The following is a 22,204-nucleotide window of genomic DNA, read 5'->3' on the forward strand; positions in this document are numbered from 1 at the left end:
ACTATTGAGCAAGGTACCCCCTATACTATACCTATACATTTGGTTTTTCTTGCCTAAATGTAGAACCTTACTTTTTTCACCATTGAATTTCATTTTGTTAGATAGCGCCCAATGTTCAAGTCTGTCCAGATCCTCTTGTATCCTGTCTTCTGGAGTGTTGGCTATTGCTGCCAGCTTGGTGTCGTCTGCAAATTTGATGAGTTCCCCATCTCTCCCCTCGTCCAAATCATTGATGAAGATGTTGAAGAGCGCTGGGCCCAGAACAGAGCCCTGGGGTACCCCAAGTAGAAGTAGTATATACCTTTTTTTAATGAAAATTATCAGCACTTTTGATCAGTGATGTCATCAAAGTAAACAAACCCACGTGCTGATTACGTCAGCAGGTCATGGCCCTAAACGGATGTGATCCCATCAAGATTGGCAGTCAGTCCTCTGGGTACATGATTAGGTTAACCCTGGACTAATTCTATGGACATTGAAAACCAAAAAGAGCTAAGTAAAGTGAATAATTAGCAGAGGTCTGTGTTTTTGGGATACAAGCCCTGCTTTGGGGAGCTGTGAAATAAAAAATAAAAAAGGCTTTTTATTTCTAATCATTCTAGCCTAACGATGCTTTTAATTTTTGTTAATATTCCTTGTCTTTTGCTATAGGGGGGAGGGGGGCAGAATAAATTTTATTTTATTTTTGCAAATGGCAAAATATGTGTACTTAGATTTTTTACAAAGGTAAAAGCCAGCTATGGGTTTTAAAATGGGCTGTGGTTTGTTTGTTTTTTCCCCTGCATTCAAGGAAATGCTTTTAAAGCCACCTAGAAATAAATACCTTTTAGAAAAAAATACCTTTTAGAAAAAAGGGGTTAAATGCAGGCTCTGGCTGCCTTTCAGGGGCTTCTTTTCCCACCGCTTTTGAGGCACTGATTTTTAAAACTCCACAAAAATTAAAAGCATCGTTAGGCTAGAATGATTAGAAATAAAAAGCCTTTTTTATTTTTTATTTCACAGCTCCCCAAAGCAGGGCTTGTATCCCAAAAACACAGGCCTCTGCTAATTATTCACTTTACTTAGCTGTTTTTGGTTTTGAATGTCCATAGAATTAGTCCAGGTTAACCTAATCATGTACCCAGAGGATTGACTGCCAATCTTGATGGGATTAGGCCAAAACGTCACATCCGGAGGGTGGGGGCTGAGCACGTCACTTCCATTTAGGGCCATGACCTGCTGATGTAATCAGCACGTGGGTTTGTTTACTTTGATGATGTCACTGATCAAAAGTGCTGATAATTTTCATTAAAAAAAGGTATACACTACTTCTACTACCCCACTACACAATTCCCTCCATGTAGATGTGGTTCCATTGAGGACTACACGCTGGGTATGGCTGATCAGCTACGGATCCATCTGGTGATGTAAAAGTAATGTAAAAGTGGTGATGTAAAAGTGATGTAAACATGATGTACATCTGGTGATGTAAAAGTGATGTAAAATAGTATTATTAAGTGAACAAGGGTACAGTTATAAAGAAATTAGAAGAAAAATTGGTGGAAACTTAGCCAAAGGTGGCATTTCTACTGTACCCTTTTCCCAAAAGGCTTCCACAATTTTGGCCACTACTGTAAGCACCCAGTGTGTCAGAAGCCACTGGGACCACCACAGCTGATTTATAAGCAGATGTTGTTGCTTGAGAATGTTAATATTATTGTGTTCATACAGAAACTGGATAAAGATCTATTATAGATATTTTCAATTGGATTCATAATAGAACAGATAATTGAACTCAGTGGTTAAAATGCCTTGTTTCAGTGTTGTGAAAGGATATATTATGAATGTATCTTTTTTATGTTGTAATGTTGATCCCTAGAATCTGGTATGCCTGGAGTCTTGAAATTTTCTCTATAAATCATTTTTTGAACACATAATTACATTTTGTAATAGTTTCCAGAAACAGTTAATAAAGCTTTTGACAAGCATTGTAGTTTGGATATAAAACCTTCCAATGATTGGATTAAATCAATTCTTTTCAACAGTCATTTAATGTCCTTGGTTGAACTTTACTTTTAGCATGGAAATCTGCCAATAAAATTCACTTGTGCAACAGGGTAAATTATAATAAATCAGAATAAATTATGCTTTTGAAGGATATTAGATTTCAATTACCTCTTCCTAAATTAAACATTTCAGTGTTCTAATTCTTCCTTTAACACTTCTTTTCTAACATTCAGAATGTTTTGCACACAATGGTTTTCCACAAGATTTAAACCTGCTTTTTATAAAGTTATGCCACATTAGGGATGCGAAATTCCATTTGAAAAGATGGGTTTTATGGAGGAAAAATAGAGTTATCCATACAGTAATCTTAAAATTTAACTATAATTTCTGCACAGCACTACTACATAAAAAGTAATGCCCTAGAAGACTGTTGACCTTTCAGATTATCCAAGATAAATGTGTTTTTAAATTTGAATACATAAAACTCATTGCTACTAATTATTATTTGTAGATGTGGATGAATGCATCACTGGGAGCGTTACCTGTCCCCGATTCAGGAAATGTGTCAACACTTTTGGAAGTTATATTTGCAAGTGTCATAAAGGCTTTGATTTGATGTACATTGGAGGCCGATACCAATGCCATGGTAATGAAAATCATTCATAAAAGAAAACAGTCTATAAATATTTGTTGCACCAAAGTCGACTTCAAGCATTTGAAAAACATAAGTCTGAAAGGGAAGCGGGATTGCTCTGCTCTCCCTATCTTCAACTGCCATAGACAACAGGGAAGCTCTGAAGGGACTTGAACCTGTATTTGCTTGAATATTGTCATCATATTTTGTATAATCAGAGACCTCTCTTCTACAAAACTCATAAAACATATTTAGTCAAATGCATGTGGAACTTCACTTCAGATCTCAGGAACTATAGAATGCTGAGTTTATGCTCTCTGGCTTCCCACTATAGTTAGTATGCTGAATTATCAAAGTGGATTCACAAACTCTAGAACAGTGGTTCTCAACCTTTTTAATGCCGCGAACCCAACCGGTCGTAAGTCGAGGACTACTCAACCGGTCGTAAGTCGAGGGCTACTCAACTGGTGCAGCACCGTTTGCAGAATGGGACTTTTGGCGGGCTCAGCAGGGCAGAGACAGCCTGGACAATTCCTATTGGCTTTTGAAAGCCAATAGAATTAGACTCTATTCAAGAGAGTCTATTCTATTGGCTTTCAAAAGCCAATAGAATAAAAGGGAGTAGCACAGCTAAGGAAAAGGGGAAAAAAATGGCGGACTGCGTTGTTTGGCGACCCCCGTGAAATGGTCGTTCGACCCCAAATGGGGTCCTGACCCACAGGTTGAGAACCACTGTTCTAGCCTTTTGCTCTTTTTGCAAGTCATTCAGAGTTAGAATTTAGCTACAATCCCTTGTTTTGCATGTGTAATGCTGAAGTGAAACTGAATTTGGGACTGTTTTTCTTTTTCTTGGATGCTCATGAAAAAAAAAGAAAGGGAAGGCACTTAGATCGACATTTCCCTGATTTTTCCAATACCTCATGGTTTAGCACAGCATGACCAATCCAAGATCTAAAATGTGATTATATTTGATTTTGCATAGCATAAACTGGAAAGCCAGCACCATGCTTAATAAACTATAGTTCATAGAACTTTTCCCAGGCCTCTAGACATGTAGGGTTCAACTCTAATGATCATCAGCCAGCATGGCTATTAATTTCAAGCAATGTGAATCCATTCTGTAATATGTAGTTCTTTCTTGTAGCCTGCAGTATTCTATTATCACAGAAAAGCTTATAAGTCAAAACTCAACTATCTGAAACTTCTGATCTTTATTGCTTGTAAAAGACCACTGGGACCTCTTTAAAACACCAGATTCATTCAAGCCTCTTCAAATAATTTGCCTTCCATTTTAATTTTCACCGTTAGAATTTCAGCATTTTAATACAGCAATGGGATTTGTGTTAATTTTTTTAAAGAAAGAGTGTTAACTTGAAATTGCAAATGTATGATTATTATTAAAATAGTATTTATTTTATTTTCTGTTACAGACATAGATGAATGCTCTCTTGGCCAATATCAGTGTGGACGTTATTCCCAGTGTTATAATACACTTGGGTCTTACAAATGTAAATGCAAAGAAGAGTACAGAGGTGATGGATTAAACTGCATAAGTAAGTAATGATCCTTTTAATCTGGTATTCTGAATCCAAATGAGACATGACCTCTTTGTGAAGTTCATTTTAAGATCTATTAAGATCATCTCAGTTTCACTAACATTTGTAAAAACAAAAAGTGTATTCTGAAAGTTTTAAGTGTTAATATTAGGGCTATGACATTTGGACTACTTAAATCCAGATAATCACTGTAAACTCCAAATCTTTGCTGCTATCTGATGGACACCTGGACATCTGACCCTGGTTTTAGTAGTCATATTAAAAAGCTGGTGTAAAATGTATTTTTCAAAGTTGGAAAGGTATTTGTAGTGGATTGGAATACTAAGGCTCTGCGATCAGGTAATACTGTGTTTTCCCGGGGATGTCTTTTCCATGGTCTCACCTCGTGGCGGTGGCACCAACAGACCTGCCCAGCCAGCCCACTTTTTCTGCAGCCAAAGGAAATGCCTCTGCAGCTGAGAATGCAGCTCTGGGTTGAGATGCAGGGCATCCCCCGGCCTGCATTTCGGTGTCAGAGGCCTTCTGGAAAGGCCTTTGCAGCCGAGAACTGAGCTACGATTGAATCTATAGCTCGGTTCTCGGCTGCAGAGGCATTTATTGATCAAATTTATTTGTCATGGTGTTATATTTGTAAGGTATCACCACTTTGCTGGACAAAATCATGCAGAGGCCCAAATAAAATGTTGCAGATATCTTGGAAAATTTGCTTTTCATTCCGTGCATAGATTCATACTTCTGCTCTAAAAGTATTCACTAAATTAATTACTTACAGCAGTTTCGCTTAAGTTAATTTGAGCAATGTATTTGCCAAGAAGAATGTGCTTTCTTCTATTGAACAAATTCCTCATCCATTTAATTTAGATAATATTTAAGCACTTGTGTTATTTGCTTATGCATTTTAGAAGTTTAAAACACTGAATCCTCCACCATGTTTACAAGCATATACCTGAATAATTTCTCTTACTATTAAAATGCAGTAGCCTTCAATAAAATTCTACAAACTGGTGCTGTCTAGTTTTGTTGGAACTATAGAAGACCTGTTTATTTTGGACTACATATCCAACTTATGGAAAAAAATGCATCTTCTTGAAAATTTGACAGTCTCATATAGATATGGAAATTGTAGTTATGAATTAAAGATAAAAAATGATATCCACAGAACTATAAGCAAGCATCATAATACTTTTGTATTGATATTAGTCTAGAAATACTGTTTTTGTTTTTGTTTTGTTTTGTAGTTGCTTTTGTTAGCGTTAACATTGCATCACTTCTTAATTTTGCACATTTCTCGGTTCTTTCTTTCCAGGGATTCCTAAAGTTATGATTGATCCATCTAACCCATATAGTGTATTTAAAAGCAACTCAACTTTTCTGAAAGGAAGCAGTGGCATGACCAACAGAATACCTGAGTCTGGTGGTACAAAATATCCTATCAAATTGCCATATATACCATATGTAATTACACCAAAGCCTTATGTGAAGACAACAGCAAGACCAACTGTGAAACCAACATACAAACCATACACTAGATTGGCAACAGAACCGGCCACAACAAGAACAACTTTCAGGCCAGTGACAAAATCTCCACCAGTGACAAGTCCTCCCCAACCACCCACAGTTCCATTTAAGCCTGTAACAACAACAGTGCCAATAGTAGTAACTGAGGAGCCTCTGCCTTTTCCTAGTGAAACTACACCACAGCCGGAAATTACAGTTGACAATAGGATCCCATTTGAGCCACAGAAACCCCGAGGAGATGTATTTAGTAAGTAAGGGTAAATTTTCTCATGTGTTGATGTGAAATATAGTTAATTAACTAGATTAAATTCATCAATGAGGAAGCAGGAATAGGAGAAGAGAGAGAGAAAGTGATAGATTAAGACAAAACTATTCATGGGATTAAACAACATGTTTTTAATATTGATCCACAAGTTGACAGATCTAAACTTTTAAATTACATCTCAGGGTATTACTATGTTATCACTATTACCGTTATTAACTACTAAAGCATATAAGGAACGGCTGCTGGAATTGGGTATGTCTAGTTTAATGAAGAGAAGGATGAGGGGGAACATGATAGTAGTGTTCCAGTATCTGCCACAAAGAAGAGGGAGTGAAGCTATTTTCCAAGGCGCCTGAAGGCAGAACAAGAAGCAACAGATGGAAACTAATCAAGGAGAGAAGCAACCTAGAACTAAGGAGAAACTTCTTGACAGAACAATTAACCAGTGGAACAACCTGCCTCCAGAGGTGGTGAATGCTCCAACACTGGAAGTTTTTAAGAAGAGACTGGACGGCCATTTGTCTGAAATGGTATAGGGTTTTCTGCCTGAGCAGGGGTTGCACCAGATGACCTCCAAGGTCCCTTCCAACTTTTTATTACTATTATTATTATTATTATTATTATTATTATTATTATTATTATTATTATTATTATTATTGAATGAGTAAGAAAGGAATAATAAAAATGAATATATTTATGTCTGGAAAAAAAATCTCTTCTCTATCCCTCTTAGTAGAAACCAGGATTATGCCTTGAAAGATGGTTACAAAGGCACATAGTTACTATTTGGAATATTGTATCACAAGATCTTGTATAATTTGATATTCTCCTGTTGCTCAAAATAAGATTTCTCATACTGTCACAAACAGTATAGGCACATTTATGGAGAATAAGGTAATCTATAGCAGCTAATCATGATAGTAGCATACTTCTAATATCACATGCAATGTGAATATTATGTGATAAGGGACATGTGTTGGAGGATGCTGTTACTTTCATCGTGTTTTGCATGTTGATTTCTCACTGACATTAGGCATTTGATCATTGTGGGAACAGAATGCTGGACTTGTAGCTTGTGGTCTATTCTAGGAAAATCTAGATCAACATGTCCAATTATAATAGATGGACATTTGAAAATCAAATGGAATGCAGTGATATGGGAAATTTGGCTATGGATTAAATAAAAAAAACAATACTAAATATGTAATGGATTAATATTTTGGACCCAAGTTTAATTTCCAAACAAGTTTTTGAGAGACGTGCTGTTTCATGTGAATTCCCATAACCATCTTGTGGCTACTTGCTCAAGAATCAAATGGAAAGTCAAGTTAAAAATAACTGTTGATTTCTGCTTTATGGAATGAGCACAACAAATGGGAGATATTTGGACTTCATGATTCCAAAGGTGCTTCTTCATTAGGGAGCATCATTTAGAGAGATGTCTTTAAAAATATTGCAGTACTTTCATGCCAAGTCAGCTTCATGCCACAAATGACATTTGATGACTTGCATGTTTTGGAATGCCTGCCAAGAAATACCCCAGTGCTCTGTTCATCTTTAGCATCACAACTGACGTTAATTATAGAGTTTGTGAGTGTATCTCGGAAAGTTTTCTTTGGTGCCCAGAATAGTAACAGTGCTTAGCTAAGAGAATATGAATTTTATTATCTTGTATGGACAAGTGCATTCCTGAATAACTTTGGGAGTGATTTTGGCTGTATTTCAGCAACTCCTATTAGCATACTTCTTAAGACAGTTTTCTCCCTCCCCAGAAAAGCAGTTTATTTGAATTTTCCACCTTTAATATATATTTTAGGTATAAAGGCCTCATAACTTTAGGGGACAGAAAACACAGCAGTAAGCCTGAGGAAGATGAAGGCATTATCTAAGAATACCCAATGTTTTTGAAAAAAGACGTATTACACCATAATTCTCTGTAAGGGTTCTTAAAGAATTATTTTGCAAACATTGTTACCCACATTCAGGATAGGACTATGAGATAGGCGGCAATAAATTAAATACATAAATAAAAATAAATAAATAAATAAATAAATAAATCCAGTGAATGACAAAGTAAATCAATCAATCAATCAATCCAGTGAATGAAAAAGTGAATAATATGTAAATTGCACAGATATTATTGTTTTGTTCTGTATTGCTCATATTGTCTAATATCTGATGCTGATAGATGCTTATTTTTATTTATGACAGAAGAAATCTGAACTATGATTGGCAATATGGCAAAGTCACAAGATAGGTAATGTTTAGGAAAATCTGTTAGAATATTTATAATCCCCACACTGTGAGCCTTCTCCCCTCCTCTCCTGAGGTGAGAACGGCTTCATCACATCTAAGATTCTGAAGGTCCCTCAAGATCTGATTATGCCAGGAGGTCTGGGGCCCCTGACAAGGTGAACTAATGAGGTAGCTCCATTACTATTAACATCCCTGCATCTATTAGTCTTCTTTTAGTATTTTTTACAATGTTTAATGGTTTAAATATTTTTAATGATAATTATTTTTAGATATGTTTTGTTGTATACCACCTAGATTCATTTGCTTGTGAGATGGATGATTATATAAATTACAGACAGACAGACCTGTAGAGCTAAAATCTAAAACATTTTCTGGGCTGAAGTCATTTGATGCAACAGAATAACAATATTTCTCCTCTCCTCCTTCTATTTAACTACACTTGCATACATAAGTACCTACTAATCATATTATTCCATTTTAGTTTAATATTGGATTTGGACAATACATAAATAATAAATAAGTTCTTGCCTCCCATTCCTTTCTGTCAATGTTGACACATCTTAAAATTTCTTTGCCCATTTCCCTGTTTTTAATAAACGTCTCACCTAGGTACACAATTTCATTTACTTGCTCTAATGTTTCATCATGTGCATATTTTACAATTATTCATTCAGTTTTCCAGAGTTTAACATATAGCTTCTTATCTTCAAATGTTAAAAATGCTATATTAAAATCAAAGACTGAGTTCATAATATATATTTTTTCTGTTTGCCATGCTGTATAAATACATCAGTTGGTTTGTAAATCTTCTTTTTAGAGTAGGATAGGTACATGTCAGAGAGCCAGTTTGGTGTGTTAAATCATCAGGCTAGAAACTGGGAGAGCATGAATTCTAGTCCTGCCTTAGGCACAATGCCAGCTGGGTGACCTTGAGCCAGTCACTTTGGCTCAGCCCTAGGAAGAAGGCAATGGCAAACCATTTCTTAAAAACCTTGCCAAGAAAACTGCAGGGATTTGTCCAGGCAGTTTCTGAGAATTGGATATAATTGAACAGGAAAAAAAAAGAAAGATACATGCACTATATTGGGTTAAAAACAATTCATGCGCGCATGCACACACACAGAGAGACACACATTTTGTCTCAATATAATACATATTATAGCCTGTGGAAAGGCTTTTGACAACATATCAAGTTGGAACAGGTTTGGAACTCACAATTTAAGTTTCTGACTGTTTTTCTGAATCTAAGCAAATGTTTTCCTTCAAAATGAAAGGCAGTGAAATTAACTGTACTTTGGCTTCTGAAAGTGCTTACAATTGACAGCAGTTTATCTTTCCAGTTCCATGTGAGCAGATGATATTGCTTCATAAAGGTTAAACAGTCAAGTTTGCCACTTACTATTTAGCCAGGCAAATAAAATGGTGCAACAAGATTAAGCTTGGAAGAACTGGAAATGCTTTGACTTATCAATTAATTATGTACCCTCAAATCAGTATTTAATCTTAATAATCACATGGGTGGACATCCACCAAGATAATCTGTTCCCATCCTAGATTTTCAGGTTTCCTAACAGAATACTATCGCTCTGTAATTATACCCATGTTCTTTGTTGCTGATCATTCTGTTTTTTCTCGTCATCATCTCGGTAATAATCAGAATGCCGATCAAATTTCATCTTTCATCTTTCATCTGTACAGGTTCTTGAGAATAGGAAATATTTTCCAAAGTATCTTGGATGTTGACATCTCTACTACAGAATTTCACTATGCTTCCATCCTGTTTTTTTTATTCTTCTTCTCTGAATCATTCACCTTGTGACCCTTAGCATACCAATTCAAATAATAGGTTTGCTGTTGTCTCTAAAAAGAAAGACCATATACCTCCTTCTTCTTCCCATATTGCTGGTCTCTAGTATAAATGCCTGCTTGCTTTAGCTAGGCAGTTGGGATGACCTTTACACCATAGGTGAATTCTCATACTAGCTTTTAGTTTTGGTATATACTCCTGGTGTTTTTCATTCTTACCCTCAGAAACTGGACTACCAGAATGAGGTGACATAGCAGGTCTTGAGCGGGGGAGGGCTGGTATGCTTAGAAATCCATTAAGTTGCTCAGAGATGCAAGAATGTTTAATTAATTGAGGAGACTCTTTCATGAATCCACAGAATTTTAGTCAATAAATCACTCAAATTCACTCTGTAGTCTTCTCTTTTTTATATATATCTAGGTGCTCTTTACCTACTGTAGTATTTAGTGCAGAATAATGAATTCCTATAGCCAAAGGAAAAGTTTTGTCAGAAAAGGCTTCATTATATATGTATCAGCATAGGCTTATTGTTTGTACTGTTTGTAAGATCTTAGGCATGTCTGCTCAGAAGTTAAAAAAAAAATCAGTCGAGACTATAAATCTGAAAGAATTACAACTTTAATGCCAAGGACTCAACACTCAGTTTTCTGCTGGTTTCTCTGGGAAATATTAGTTACACAGCACAAATAGTTTGGCATTTAGAGATATTGATATGAGTAGTCTAAAGCTATAATAATTGCATGTTATTCTTTAGTTGATATACATGAAATCAAAGGACCAGCTGTACAGTCTGCACGTGAAATTCCTTTCATGTTTTGGATTACATCAATTTGTCAAGCTTTCATGTGGCAAACAGCCTAAGGCATTATTCTTTCAGAAGATTTAGATCCTTTTGTAGGCCTAGCTCCAAATTAGGAGGAACTTTGAGATAAAAGTTGTGGACATTGAAAGGTAATTTTAAATTTAAGTGTGTTAATGCTATTATAGTTACAAACATTTTTTTCAAAGAGAATGTCATAATGATTTAAATGGCAAAGACGTTCTCTCTACTTGCCTGTAGTATGTGTACTACTTGCCTCTTCTATAGTATTGTCAACAAGAACTTAGCCTTAGAAGGCATATACAGATATTGATTCCTAACAAAGTCGGACACTTCATGATAATAGGGGTATATATTACATAGGTTTAGGGTTAGGTTTGCTTTACAGGTAATTCTTGGCTTAGAACCACAATTGGGACCAGAACTTCCATCTTTAAGCAAGACGGACCTTAAGTGAGTCACACTAGATTTTGTTACCTTTTTCGAATGGTTGTTAAATGAATCACACGATTATTAAGCAAATATCAGAATAACAAAGTTGGAAGGGAGTTTGGGGGGTCTTCTAGCCCAACCTCCTGCTCAAGCAGGAGACTGTGTACAAATGGTTGTCTAATCTCTTCTTAAAAACCTCCAGTGATGGAGCACCCACACTGGCTTCCTCCACTGACTTGGCTTACCAGAAGCTGGTTGGGCAGGTTTCAAATGGCAATCATGTGAACCCAGAATGCTGCAACGATTGTAAATACATCCTAGTTACCAGGCACCCAAATTTTGATTACATGATCACAGGGACACTGCAACAATTGTTAAGTGTGAGGATGGGTTATAAATTATTTTTTTCAGCGGTGTCATAACTTTGAATGGTTGTTAAACAAATAGCAATAGCGCTTAGATTTATATATCACTGCATAGTGCTTTAGAGCACTCTGAGTGATTTATAATGTCAACATATTGTCCCCAACAAACTAGGTCCTCATTTTACTGTCCTCGGAAGGATGGAAGGCTGAGCCAACCTTGAGCCTCATCAGGATCAAACTCTAGACTGTGGGCAGAGTCAGCCTGCAGTACTGCATTCTAACTACTATGCCACTAGGGTTTTAAACCAGTGGTTCTCAACCTATGGGTCGCGACCCCATTTGGGGTTGAATGACCATTTTACGGGGGTCGCCAAACAATGCGATCTGCCATTTTTCCCCCTCAGGGGGTGCCGCCGCGCAGGCGCGCCGCGCAGGCGCACACTGCCGCGCAGGCGCGCCGCGCAGGGGGGCACCACTGCGCAGGCGCGCCACGCAGGGGGCACCACTGCGCAGGCGTGCTGCGCATGGGGCCGCCGCGGCGCATGCATGCCGCGCATGGGGGTGCCGCCATGCATGTGTGCTGCGCATGGGGGCGCCGCCGTGCATGTGTGCCGTGCATGGGGGCGCCGCCGCGCATGCGTGCTGCGCATGGGGCGCCGCCGCGCATGGGGCGCCGCCACGCATGGGGCCGCCGTGCATGGGGCCGCGCATGGGGCGCCACGGCGCATGCGCGCCTCGTCCGTGTGATGGGACTCGCCATCACACAAAGGTTGAGAACCGCTGCTTTAAACAAATGGTCATAAGTTGAGGATTACTTGTACTAGCAGATATAAATTGAATTCCAAAATTTCTGGTTGCTAAATCTGTAGTTTTACTCTACAGAGGGTTCAGTAGCAGTGGTCACTGTAACTAGCAGCCTCCTATTGCCCTTTTCCATGCAGAAATTCCATCTGTTAACTAGGAGTGGAGAAACTAAAGAGAGATAACTGAGGAATATTGCAGGATTGGGATTTGATCATTCCTGCATATGGAGTAGAGTAGGGACAGTCCGCCTCCTTTTCCTGAAAATTGGAAAGGAGCATTAGGGAGGAGAGATTCTCCTGGAAGGGAGAAGGTTCACAGGGAACCAATATTCCAGTGGTGGCTCACCAGATAGTCTTTACTGAAGCAAAGTTTGCCTTTCAAAATGGTTCATAAGATGGGCACATTGTGTTGGGTAGGAGGGAAATAAATTTTAATCAAAATTTCATGTCTTAATTTAAAAATAAAATGCACGCTAAATGGAATCATTTAAAATAAAACTATTGTAGATCATATCACATTGTAGCGGGGGGGGGGGATACTGAATGGCAAAATTCATACCCAGATACCAAATAACAGTCTATCACATATTAGATGTTCAAGCAGACTGCTCTCTATAAGGCCTGTGTCTGAACAATTACAATTAAAAACCAAAGCTATCTTAGTGAAAGAACAGTTGCCATGACTTATCTGGGCCTTGACAGCATTCAAGGAATGATTTTTCTTTAGTGAGAACAGCAGATGTTCCACATTTTTTCTCCCCCAATAAGAGGGATATTAAAAAACATATTTTTCTACAGTGCTTTTAAGTTAGGCTAATTTCTGATATTTTATTCAGGTGTTTTAAATGATTCACATCTTACATCATTTTAAATATCAGAGGTTGATTTTATTATTTACTTCTGGTTTTAGTATCGTATTTTATTACAAACTATCTTAAGGTTGTGTTGACAGCACATATATTTAAGAAATAAATAATGCTATATGCCACTCAAAAAAGCTCAATATCATTGCTGTACTTTAATTATAGTAGTCATGTTTTTCCAAGAAAATTAAAATGGCCTAATACAAAATGTTTTACTTTTGTGTAGGCAAGCACAATATTCTTAAGCAATGTCTACCTCAATATACAGTATTTCATTAAAACATCACTAATGTATTGTTTAAATTGGGAGTTCACATGACTGATTATCTGTAATGTGGTTGGATGTTAGCAAAAAACTGAAAACAGAGCAGTTTCACAATGGAAGCTGAAACAAAGATCTGATTGAAACGAACTAGCATGCTAAAAAGCTGTTAGGAAGGAAATGCAAGAGGGTCTGAATATGGTTCTCTCTTTATAGTCTTCTTTATGAGTCATAGTAGTTGGTTGTGGCCTCTATAATTATTACTTAGCTCAAATCCTTGTATTTCTTACAAGCTCACCCAAATGGCTTTTGCAGTGAAGCTTGACGATAGGTTGGTAAGTAATCTATGTAATAATCCGTGGTTGACTTCCTTCTCTATTTTATAGTTTTTTTTAATGGCTTGATGGTTTTCTCTTCCAGTTCCCCGCCAGCCTGGAGTGAGCAATAATCTCTTAGAAACATTTGAAATTGAACAAGGGATAAGTGCCAATGAGGATGAAGCAAACGATGATCCAGGTAAGCACTTTGTCCCTTTGGATCTAGATAGCATTCTAGAAAGCACTGTGAAGCGGAAAGCATTACTGTTTATTGTGTACTTCTTTCCTAACAATATGTGTGCTACCAGGCATATGTGTACTTTAATACTTGTAAGTACAAAACAGATGTACTATAAAACAAGAATTCTACTTTTTGAAAGCCATTCCTTGAATTCTGAGGAAAATAGTAGAATAAATCTAATGAAATCTACAGAACTTTATAATTTGCCCCAAGATGACAAATTTTAATTAAATTGGGTATCCCATACTTTTCTAAAAGCAGAAATAAAGAGAAACACACTGTAGGAAATGGCTTAAAATTCCTTAGTCTTCATCAATTGATGCACTAATAAAAGCTTCTCCTTTTTGCAAATGTGATTAATATATTCTTTACATTGCTTGACTCCACATAATAACCACACACTTAGCTTAGCCTCTACCAATCTAGTAACTTACAAAGTATTGGAATGAACATCCCAGCACGTTTATAAAGGAGTGAGTTATTCTGTCTCAAATCTGAAGGTCTTTTTATTGATTTTTCATCTCTTCTCTGCAGGTGTTCTGATTCATAGTTGCAACTTTGATGGTGGTTTGTGTGGATGGATCAAAGAAAGAAAAGATGATTTACACTGGGAACCTGTTAAAGACTCCTCAGGTATTGATTTCCTTCCATTTAAGATAGAGCTAATTGATAAGGAAAGAATCAGAAATAAGAAAAATCTTGGCATATAGTTTCTGGCAATTGATTTATTTGGAGCTGAAAAGTGTTTCTGTTAGAATTTTGTTAGAATTTGTTAGAGTTTTGTTTCAGCTTTCCTGTGTATATAAATTTTCAAGGACCATTTTCTCTGGACTATTTCTTGAATAGAAAAGTTTAAAAAACAATATATGAACTACACAGTAATACATCTTAAAGCAATTTTCTTGCACATTTATTCAGATTTTTGTTTCTAAATCAAATTAGCATTTACTTCTTTTCTTTATAATTGACAATGTTTCATGTGAAAGTATAACTAAATCTAAATCTGTATGGCCTATTATGTAGCTCAAGCTTTGGAAAACTACTTACTTATAATTTGTGATTCTGAATATGGATTTTATACAATTAGTTGTATTGAGACATCTCAAGTCACTTGAATAGGGCTTGGACAAGAATCACTTGGGAATTACAACTAGATAATATAGCCACACTACAAGTACAGTATGTACAATATATATATATATGTAGGTCTTTGGTTGTTCGGGTTTTCTCCCACGTAAAATTGGAAGTGTCTTGGCGACGTTTCGACAAAGTCCCATTCATCATCTTCAGGCTGGTGTTTTCAGCTTCGTGCTTTGAGCAGCTTCGTGCTTTGCTGCTCAAAGCACGAAGCTGAAAACACCAGCCTGAAGATGACGAATGGGACTTCGTCGAAACGTCGCCAAGACACTTCCAATTTTACGCGGGAGAAAACCCGAACAACCAAAGACCTACATACAAATACCCGCGAAAACCTCAGAAAACAAATATATATATATATAAAAAAAATATTGATAGCATATTTATGTGACATGGCAACTTTAGTAGACTTTTGAATTCTCATGAAAACATTACTGAAATAAATTACTACCTTTTTGACTCATTCCTGTCTTCCAGTTCTCCTCTAACAGTTGAGCTTTTGCACAACATATTATTTATCCTGTCATGAAGAAGTACATGGATGATTAACTAATGGCAAATGTTAGGTATATTTCTGGAATTATGGCTCTAGATACTATGTTTACAGAAATTGGGATGATGGTTGCATAAATGGACATATTTAAAATTACCTGAAATCTATGGATATAAACCTGCACATATCCAAAAGAGAAAGTAGAAAATTTACTGAACTCTCAGTTCCTCAGAAACATGAATTGTTCCAGGCAGTAAATATTTTAAGATTACAGTTTCAAATGAAAAGCTTTTATCTTCTCTTTTAGGATAAATGATGTACAGACATTTAATAAGTCCAGATTATTTGGTGTCAATTCTTTAGTTGAAGCCCAAGTTTCGTTTGGGTAATATGATTCCCAAAGTGACCTTTCACCAATGGAAAACCATCAGGATCAAATATAATTAAAGAATATTGATGAGAAAATATTTTTTTTGCAAAAAAAAATGTTTCTCAAGACCCAACATTCAGTTATTACAGCTTGAAGATAACAATACTTTCTGAATTGGATAGAATATTTTCTGCAACATTATAGAAAAATGCAGATGATACCACTCATATATACATAAATATACATATACATATATATACACATATACACATACACACACACACACACACATATCTATCTATCTATCTATCTATCTATCTATCTATCTATCTATCTATCTATCTATCTATCTATCTATCTATCTAGCCTTCAGGGTAGACCATATGCTGGAAATGTATAAATAATTTAAAATCAGTCATATCAGTGCTGCCCTCACATTACTTGCAGTGCTACAGCTGGGTGGTCAGTATTAGTCTTTTGTTGCAGCCATAAATTTAATTCTTTATTATCATGTTCTTTTTCAAAGACATGTTGAAATAATTTGTTTTCTTCTCCCACTTTGTCTTAAACAGGTGGACAATATTTATCTATTTCTCAACCGAAAGGGAAGGCAGGTCGATTTGCCCGCTTGGTTCTTCCACTTGGCCATTTAGCTCGCTCCGAAGATCTGTGCTTATCCTTTAGGCATAAAGTATCTGGGTTACACTCCGGTTTGCTTCAAGTCTTTCTAAGAAAGACTGGTATTCATGGGCCAGCAATTTGGGGAAGGAATAGAGGTCATGGTTGGAGTCAAACGCATATAACATTGAAAGGACCTGGCATCAAAAGTGTGAGTACAAATCTGGGATCTAAGGGGAAAAAAATAAACAGAAAGAAAGAGAGATCACAATATTATTTATATTTAGTATATTCAATAGAGTTACATTTCCTTCTATTAATCTCTCTATATGTGTTACAATTTCCTCAATGAGTGTCTTGATTGCTTAATGTTAATTATCAAAATAGAATCTGCAGAGCACCTTTTTCTATGATGAACACCATAAAAATTAAACCATCTAACGTCTTAACCATTATGGTTCATAGCTTGGTGTTATGTATAGCTAAAGTCATTGTTACTTATTAAGCAAGCAATAGCTTAATGTGATACATGAATCCAATCAATCTCATATGTCTTTATTTTTTTTTCTCCTCTCAGGTTATTTTTAAAGGAGAAAAAGGAAAAGGAAGAACTGGGGAAATTGGGCTGGATGATATAAGTTTGAGAAAAGGCCGATGTTCTCGGGTCCATTAGTGGTACAGATGGCCGAAGAGAACAGACTTTTGTTGTCCATACCTATTATTTGAGACATGTGGATGATTGATAACTTCTCCTTTGTCTTTGTGAAATCACAGTGGATCTCCAGATAAATAATTCAAATTTTCTGTAATAGTAAAGAAAGTTTAAACAGATGTTGAAGAAGCCATTAACATTGTCTGTGCTTTAAGAGGTTCTGAATGGAGGATAAATACATGTCCTTTATGAAAAAAAGACTGCCTAAACATCATCAAAAAGAGTCAACAATTGAATTCATGTCTTCTTTGTGTTTTCTGTTGGATGAGCATGGCTCATTTTGTGTCACAAGCTAAAGATGCAGCTGTTATTGTAGTGCATCAGTTTTTAAAGAAGAGCGTTTTGTGTTTCTCTGTGTGTATAATAACATTTATCCCATTATTTTATTACAAAAGACAGTTAAAGAGTAGCACTGCAACCTTTAATATGGATAGTGCTGTGTTCTGTATAAATATGTATTATGATTATTAATGTATTTATGTATGTTGTATATTTGCAAACTCTAGTTGTAAGATGAAATAGTATTTGCGCATGTTACAGTTAAACCAGCAAGACAGGCTGGTAGTCCAATATATAACACCCAGCAATTGTCCTGCCTTTCAAAACTAAAATAGTAGAATATTTTGCATAATTGCAAAAAACTGTATAATATAAGTATTACCAGATTCAGGAGAATTAGACTCAGCAGTCGTTTTCTGAAAAGAAAAGCATTCATGACTGATATCAGTAGCACAACTTGGCCTTGATGGATTTTTTTTTTAATATAGTCAAGGAAAGTTTGGCAGATAGAAATTTTTCCTCTCTTATTCAGTCACTATTAAGAAATAAAATAGATTTTGGGGTTCATAAGCAAAGAAATGCAGAATGACTTTCCTGAACATAGTAGGAGGGTTGCAAAACAGGTCAATTTCAGATTTATCAAATGTCCGTCTTGCACAGTATAGCATAGAGAAAAAAAATCCAAGACAACAAAAATGCAGTAGAATGCAGTAGAGTGCAGTAGAAAATCCAAAGAGAGTTTGGGATGGCTTAGAATTTTGACCTTTTAATTCTTATTTGCAAAAAATGGAAAATTTAAGAGGTTTCCCCTTGCATCCAGATGTTAATCTCCCCAAAAAACTATCCAGGTGGTGGGGACTGCCATCGAAAATCCTCTTTTTCATTGCCTCAAAATGAGTAGATCTTCAACTGATAGAAACAGAAGAGGTGGCCAATATATCACAAAGTAATTTAACTTAATTTCAACTTACTCCACATCTGAAATTACTTCCTATTAATATGTGATTTCTTCTTGTATTTTTCACTATATACCAATAATAAGGCACCCTAAAAGCTATTCATCCATCCTCTCACCCATTTAATTACATGTATTTATTTCTAAAATTTATTAAAGTCTCATTAGTTCACAGGGGCATTCTTGGATAAGATTGCAGGATATTTAAGAGTTAAAGTCATTGAAATTTTGCAATTATTAAAAATTTGCAACATTCAGACTAAATCAGTTATAGATATATTTTTGACAGAAATAATGTTTATTAAGGCATAGTACTTTGTAAAGAAGCACTGTAAAAGTAAATTGATGGCTTTTAATGCATTCCATTACAGCCATTGAAACAAAAATATCTTAGACCAGAGTGTCAAACTTGCAACATCACGTCATGTGTTGCGACGTATTGCAACTTTTTTTCCATTGCCAGCAATGGGGTGGGTGTGGTTTTGCTATGATGCATCCAGCTCTGTCTTACACCTACTCCAGCTATTGGCAAGAATTTTTTTCTTCTAATCATATAGCTTTCTAAAATATGGCATGTAGAATGTCAATATGGAAATTACGTTTCTCTGATCAAAATGATGGTATTTTAAATAAGAAAAACTAATATTCTCAATGTATTTTTTTCAGTTGGACAAATAATGAATATATATTTTAAGACTTTTAAAAAAGTAAAAGCTGTTAGTTTCAATATTATCATATTACAAGATTATCAAACATAAAGCTGTAAAAATGATAAATGAACCCCTCTACAAATACCACTAATGATTTCCTTTGGAGTTAGAGTTGTAATAATAATAGTAATATACTACTTGTAATCAACTTTAGTTTATGAAGACGTGGTGTAGAGGTGGAGCTCTCGCCTCACAATCAGGAGACTGTGAGTTCAAACTACGTAGTGGCAGATATTTCTCTCTCTGGGTGCAATGAGTTATTGTCTGCTGCGAACTCTGCATAGGCATCAGGAAGGGCATCTGGTCAGTAAATGCTCAAGCTCCATTTAGTAGCCCCGACTCCACCCCGATGCAAGGGATTACAGGGTCATTAAAAGAAAAAAAAATCATTTTAAATTTATATATCAAATAAAACAATAACAAAAGCTACATGTTTATAAACTGAAACAGATTTTTAAAGTGTTTTCACATGTACAGTTCTATAGAAGCTCCAGAGATCACAGATTTATCACTACACACTACAATGCAGAAAAGATGACATGCAAATCTGAATTAAACTAGCGGTAGTCAATGTCAGTGGATTTGCATATCTGATAATCAACTATCACGCTGCAAAAATAAGTGTTTTGTCCTCTTTAACAGAGTTGAAAACTGAAGTCCACAAAATTCATTATGGTGAATTAAGAATATGTTACAAAAACTTAATATTTTCTTTCTCTTAGAAATGCTTTTATAGATTCTGACCAAATACTTCTATGTTATTCCTGAATTATGCTGACAGTATTAAATAACACATTATTTAAATTACGCCTTGATCATGCTATATGAAAACTATATGCATTTTTATATTTTCTAAAGCTATGCATACAAATTATTTAATTAAATAAGAATGTATACTTTTTTGATTACTATCTTCCCTAACTTTCCAATGGATCTAGTCAATTCCACTTAATGGGCTTCTATTGGAGTGAATAAGATATAGGCTCAGCTAGGAATGTCATGTTTGTGTTATAATATGTAGGCAATTCAAGACAAAGTGTTATGATTCAGTTCTGATACACATCATCTACATTAGACTCTTCTTTCAATAGGCAGACTGTTAACTGTTTTCTAGATGGAGCAAATCCCCAATAAAGATATGGGTTGCTACTTCTAATAGCAATGAACTGAAAGAGATTTGAATAATGGCTTTTGAAAAAGTAAAATGTAACTCACAGAGGCATGAATTGCTTCCATATTTGGTTGTCCTGCTTCTAGAATAATAGCAAAAAAAAAAAACCTCCTAAATTTCTAGTGAGTCACATGAGCGCCATGTGCAAAGATAACTCATGGGCTTCATATTTGGACAAATGCCTTCCCTTCGAATGCATATATTTGGTTCAGTGTCTGTTGAGTTGTCAAAAGATTTTCTGTTGAAAATTATTTTTGGAAACTTCTTGCGACAAGTTAATGCATCATAAAATTATTTGTCATGCCTGGATTTCATAAAAGCAGCAATCATGAATTTTCATGTAAGCTATTCTAAGTTGTAGGTATATTTCTGGAGGTATACAAGTAGAAAATATCATATATATTTAAGGAACACAGTGTTGTGTCACACAATATTTATGATAATTTATACAGACCTACCTGACTCACCATATATGTGGTCTAAGAAAGAGTATGTTACTTGCAGCAGATAGGTTTTCAAATCATCATTAATGAAGGTGAGAAAATGCTGGAAACCAGCAAATTGATTCAGATGCACATCTGAATCTTTCATCTATATTTAATTGGCATACATTCTTTTCTGAGAAATGTTAGTATTTTAAACATGCCTAAAGTCCATTATTAATGGCACCTAGGTGCATCTGTATAATATCTATCTTTTCTTCTTTTGATTACTGTCTTCATAATTGTAAAAACACTTTTCTGATACAACCTATTAAAATGATATGGTATCCTTGTTTAGTCTAATTATGTTTTAATCAGTTTTAGATCCAGTTGTTCAGATATGCATGACACGTTCATAAACCATGAAACACAGAAACTTTATACAAAACAATATACTAAGAATTTCTCACTATATGCAAACATAATCTATAAGCATGGATAGGTATTAAGTACATCTGTTAAATCTGGATTATATATGAGTATTAAAAATGGATTCAGTTCAAAGAATATATACACCCATGTGCATAACCACACACCTATTTTGCCTTTAGGTTATCCAATACATTGAAATCAATATCCTGATGTTCTTATTTTTTTCATTGATGGGAATAAGGCTTTAACAGAACATAATTTCACTTGTTTTATACATTGGGGTTTTCTTTGGATGCAGGTTACAACCAAAAGATACCATAAAATCAACAGCATTTCTTAAATTGTACTTGATTAAGCTTTGTCTTGAAGTAATGGGATGTTAGTTCTTCAACTGCTCAACCAGTTTTTAAACCTTTTGAATTAAAATCCATATGTTTCTATCACAGACTATTTTCTTCTTCCTCAAGTATTGTTTGAGAAGGTACTGTAAGGGCTGCAGGGCCATTTGCTTAATGTTGCTTTGACCTTTGCTCAAGATGATGAACATGATGTGGTTCTTGTTATTGTGCTTTGGAATAAAGATGACGTAGATGAAGAATGATGGAACGTGGATTGAATTGAGAATGCACTACTTTTGTCTTTTTAAAGGTTAGTGGATCTGTTTTTAGAATGATATTTTATATCCAAAATGGCAGAACAAAGTGCCGTCAACTTTTAGTCGTTATGATTCAGAGAGGACTTGGAAGAGGCAAGGAAGAGTTATTTTGATATAGAAGAAAT

At 35.6% G+C, this 22,204-nt stretch overlaps 1 protein-coding gene across 4 annotated transcripts in view; it reads left to right on the forward strand.

Annotated features, from left to right (window-relative positions):
* Nucleotides 1-21,864, forward strand: part of NPNT (nephronectin) — a 69,696-nt gene extending 47,832 nt beyond the window's left edge. For all 4 annotated transcript variants that reach the window (XM_039343996.1, XM_039343997.1, XM_039343998.1 and 1 more), the window contains 7 exons: nucleotides 2,498-2,632; nucleotides 4,051-4,173; nucleotides 5,483-5,941; nucleotides 13,988-14,083; nucleotides 14,660-14,758; nucleotides 16,698-16,954; nucleotides 17,321-21,864. In XM_039343996.1, coding sequence (XP_039199930.1) covers nucleotides 2,498-2,632; nucleotides 4,051-4,173; nucleotides 5,483-5,941; nucleotides 13,988-14,083; nucleotides 14,660-14,758; nucleotides 16,698-16,954; nucleotides 17,321-17,416 — 1,265 coding nt within the window. In that variant the 3' untranslated portion in view covers nucleotides 17,417-21,864. The remainder of the gene's footprint in view (nucleotides 1-2,497; nucleotides 2,633-4,050; nucleotides 4,174-5,482; nucleotides 5,942-13,987; nucleotides 14,084-14,659; nucleotides 14,759-16,697; nucleotides 16,955-17,320) is intronic.
* The last annotated feature ends 340 nt before the right edge of the window (nucleotides 21,865-22,204 follow it).

This window comes from Crotalus tigris, unplaced genomic scaffold (assembly GCF_016545835.1).
Source record: "Crotalus tigris isolate CLP2741 ecotype Arizona unplaced genomic scaffold, ASM1654583v1 scf7180000017887.1893490, whole genome shotgun sequence".
In the NCBI taxonomy this organism is placed as follows: domain Eukaryota; kingdom Metazoa; phylum Chordata; class Lepidosauria; order Squamata; family Viperidae; genus Crotalus; species Crotalus tigris.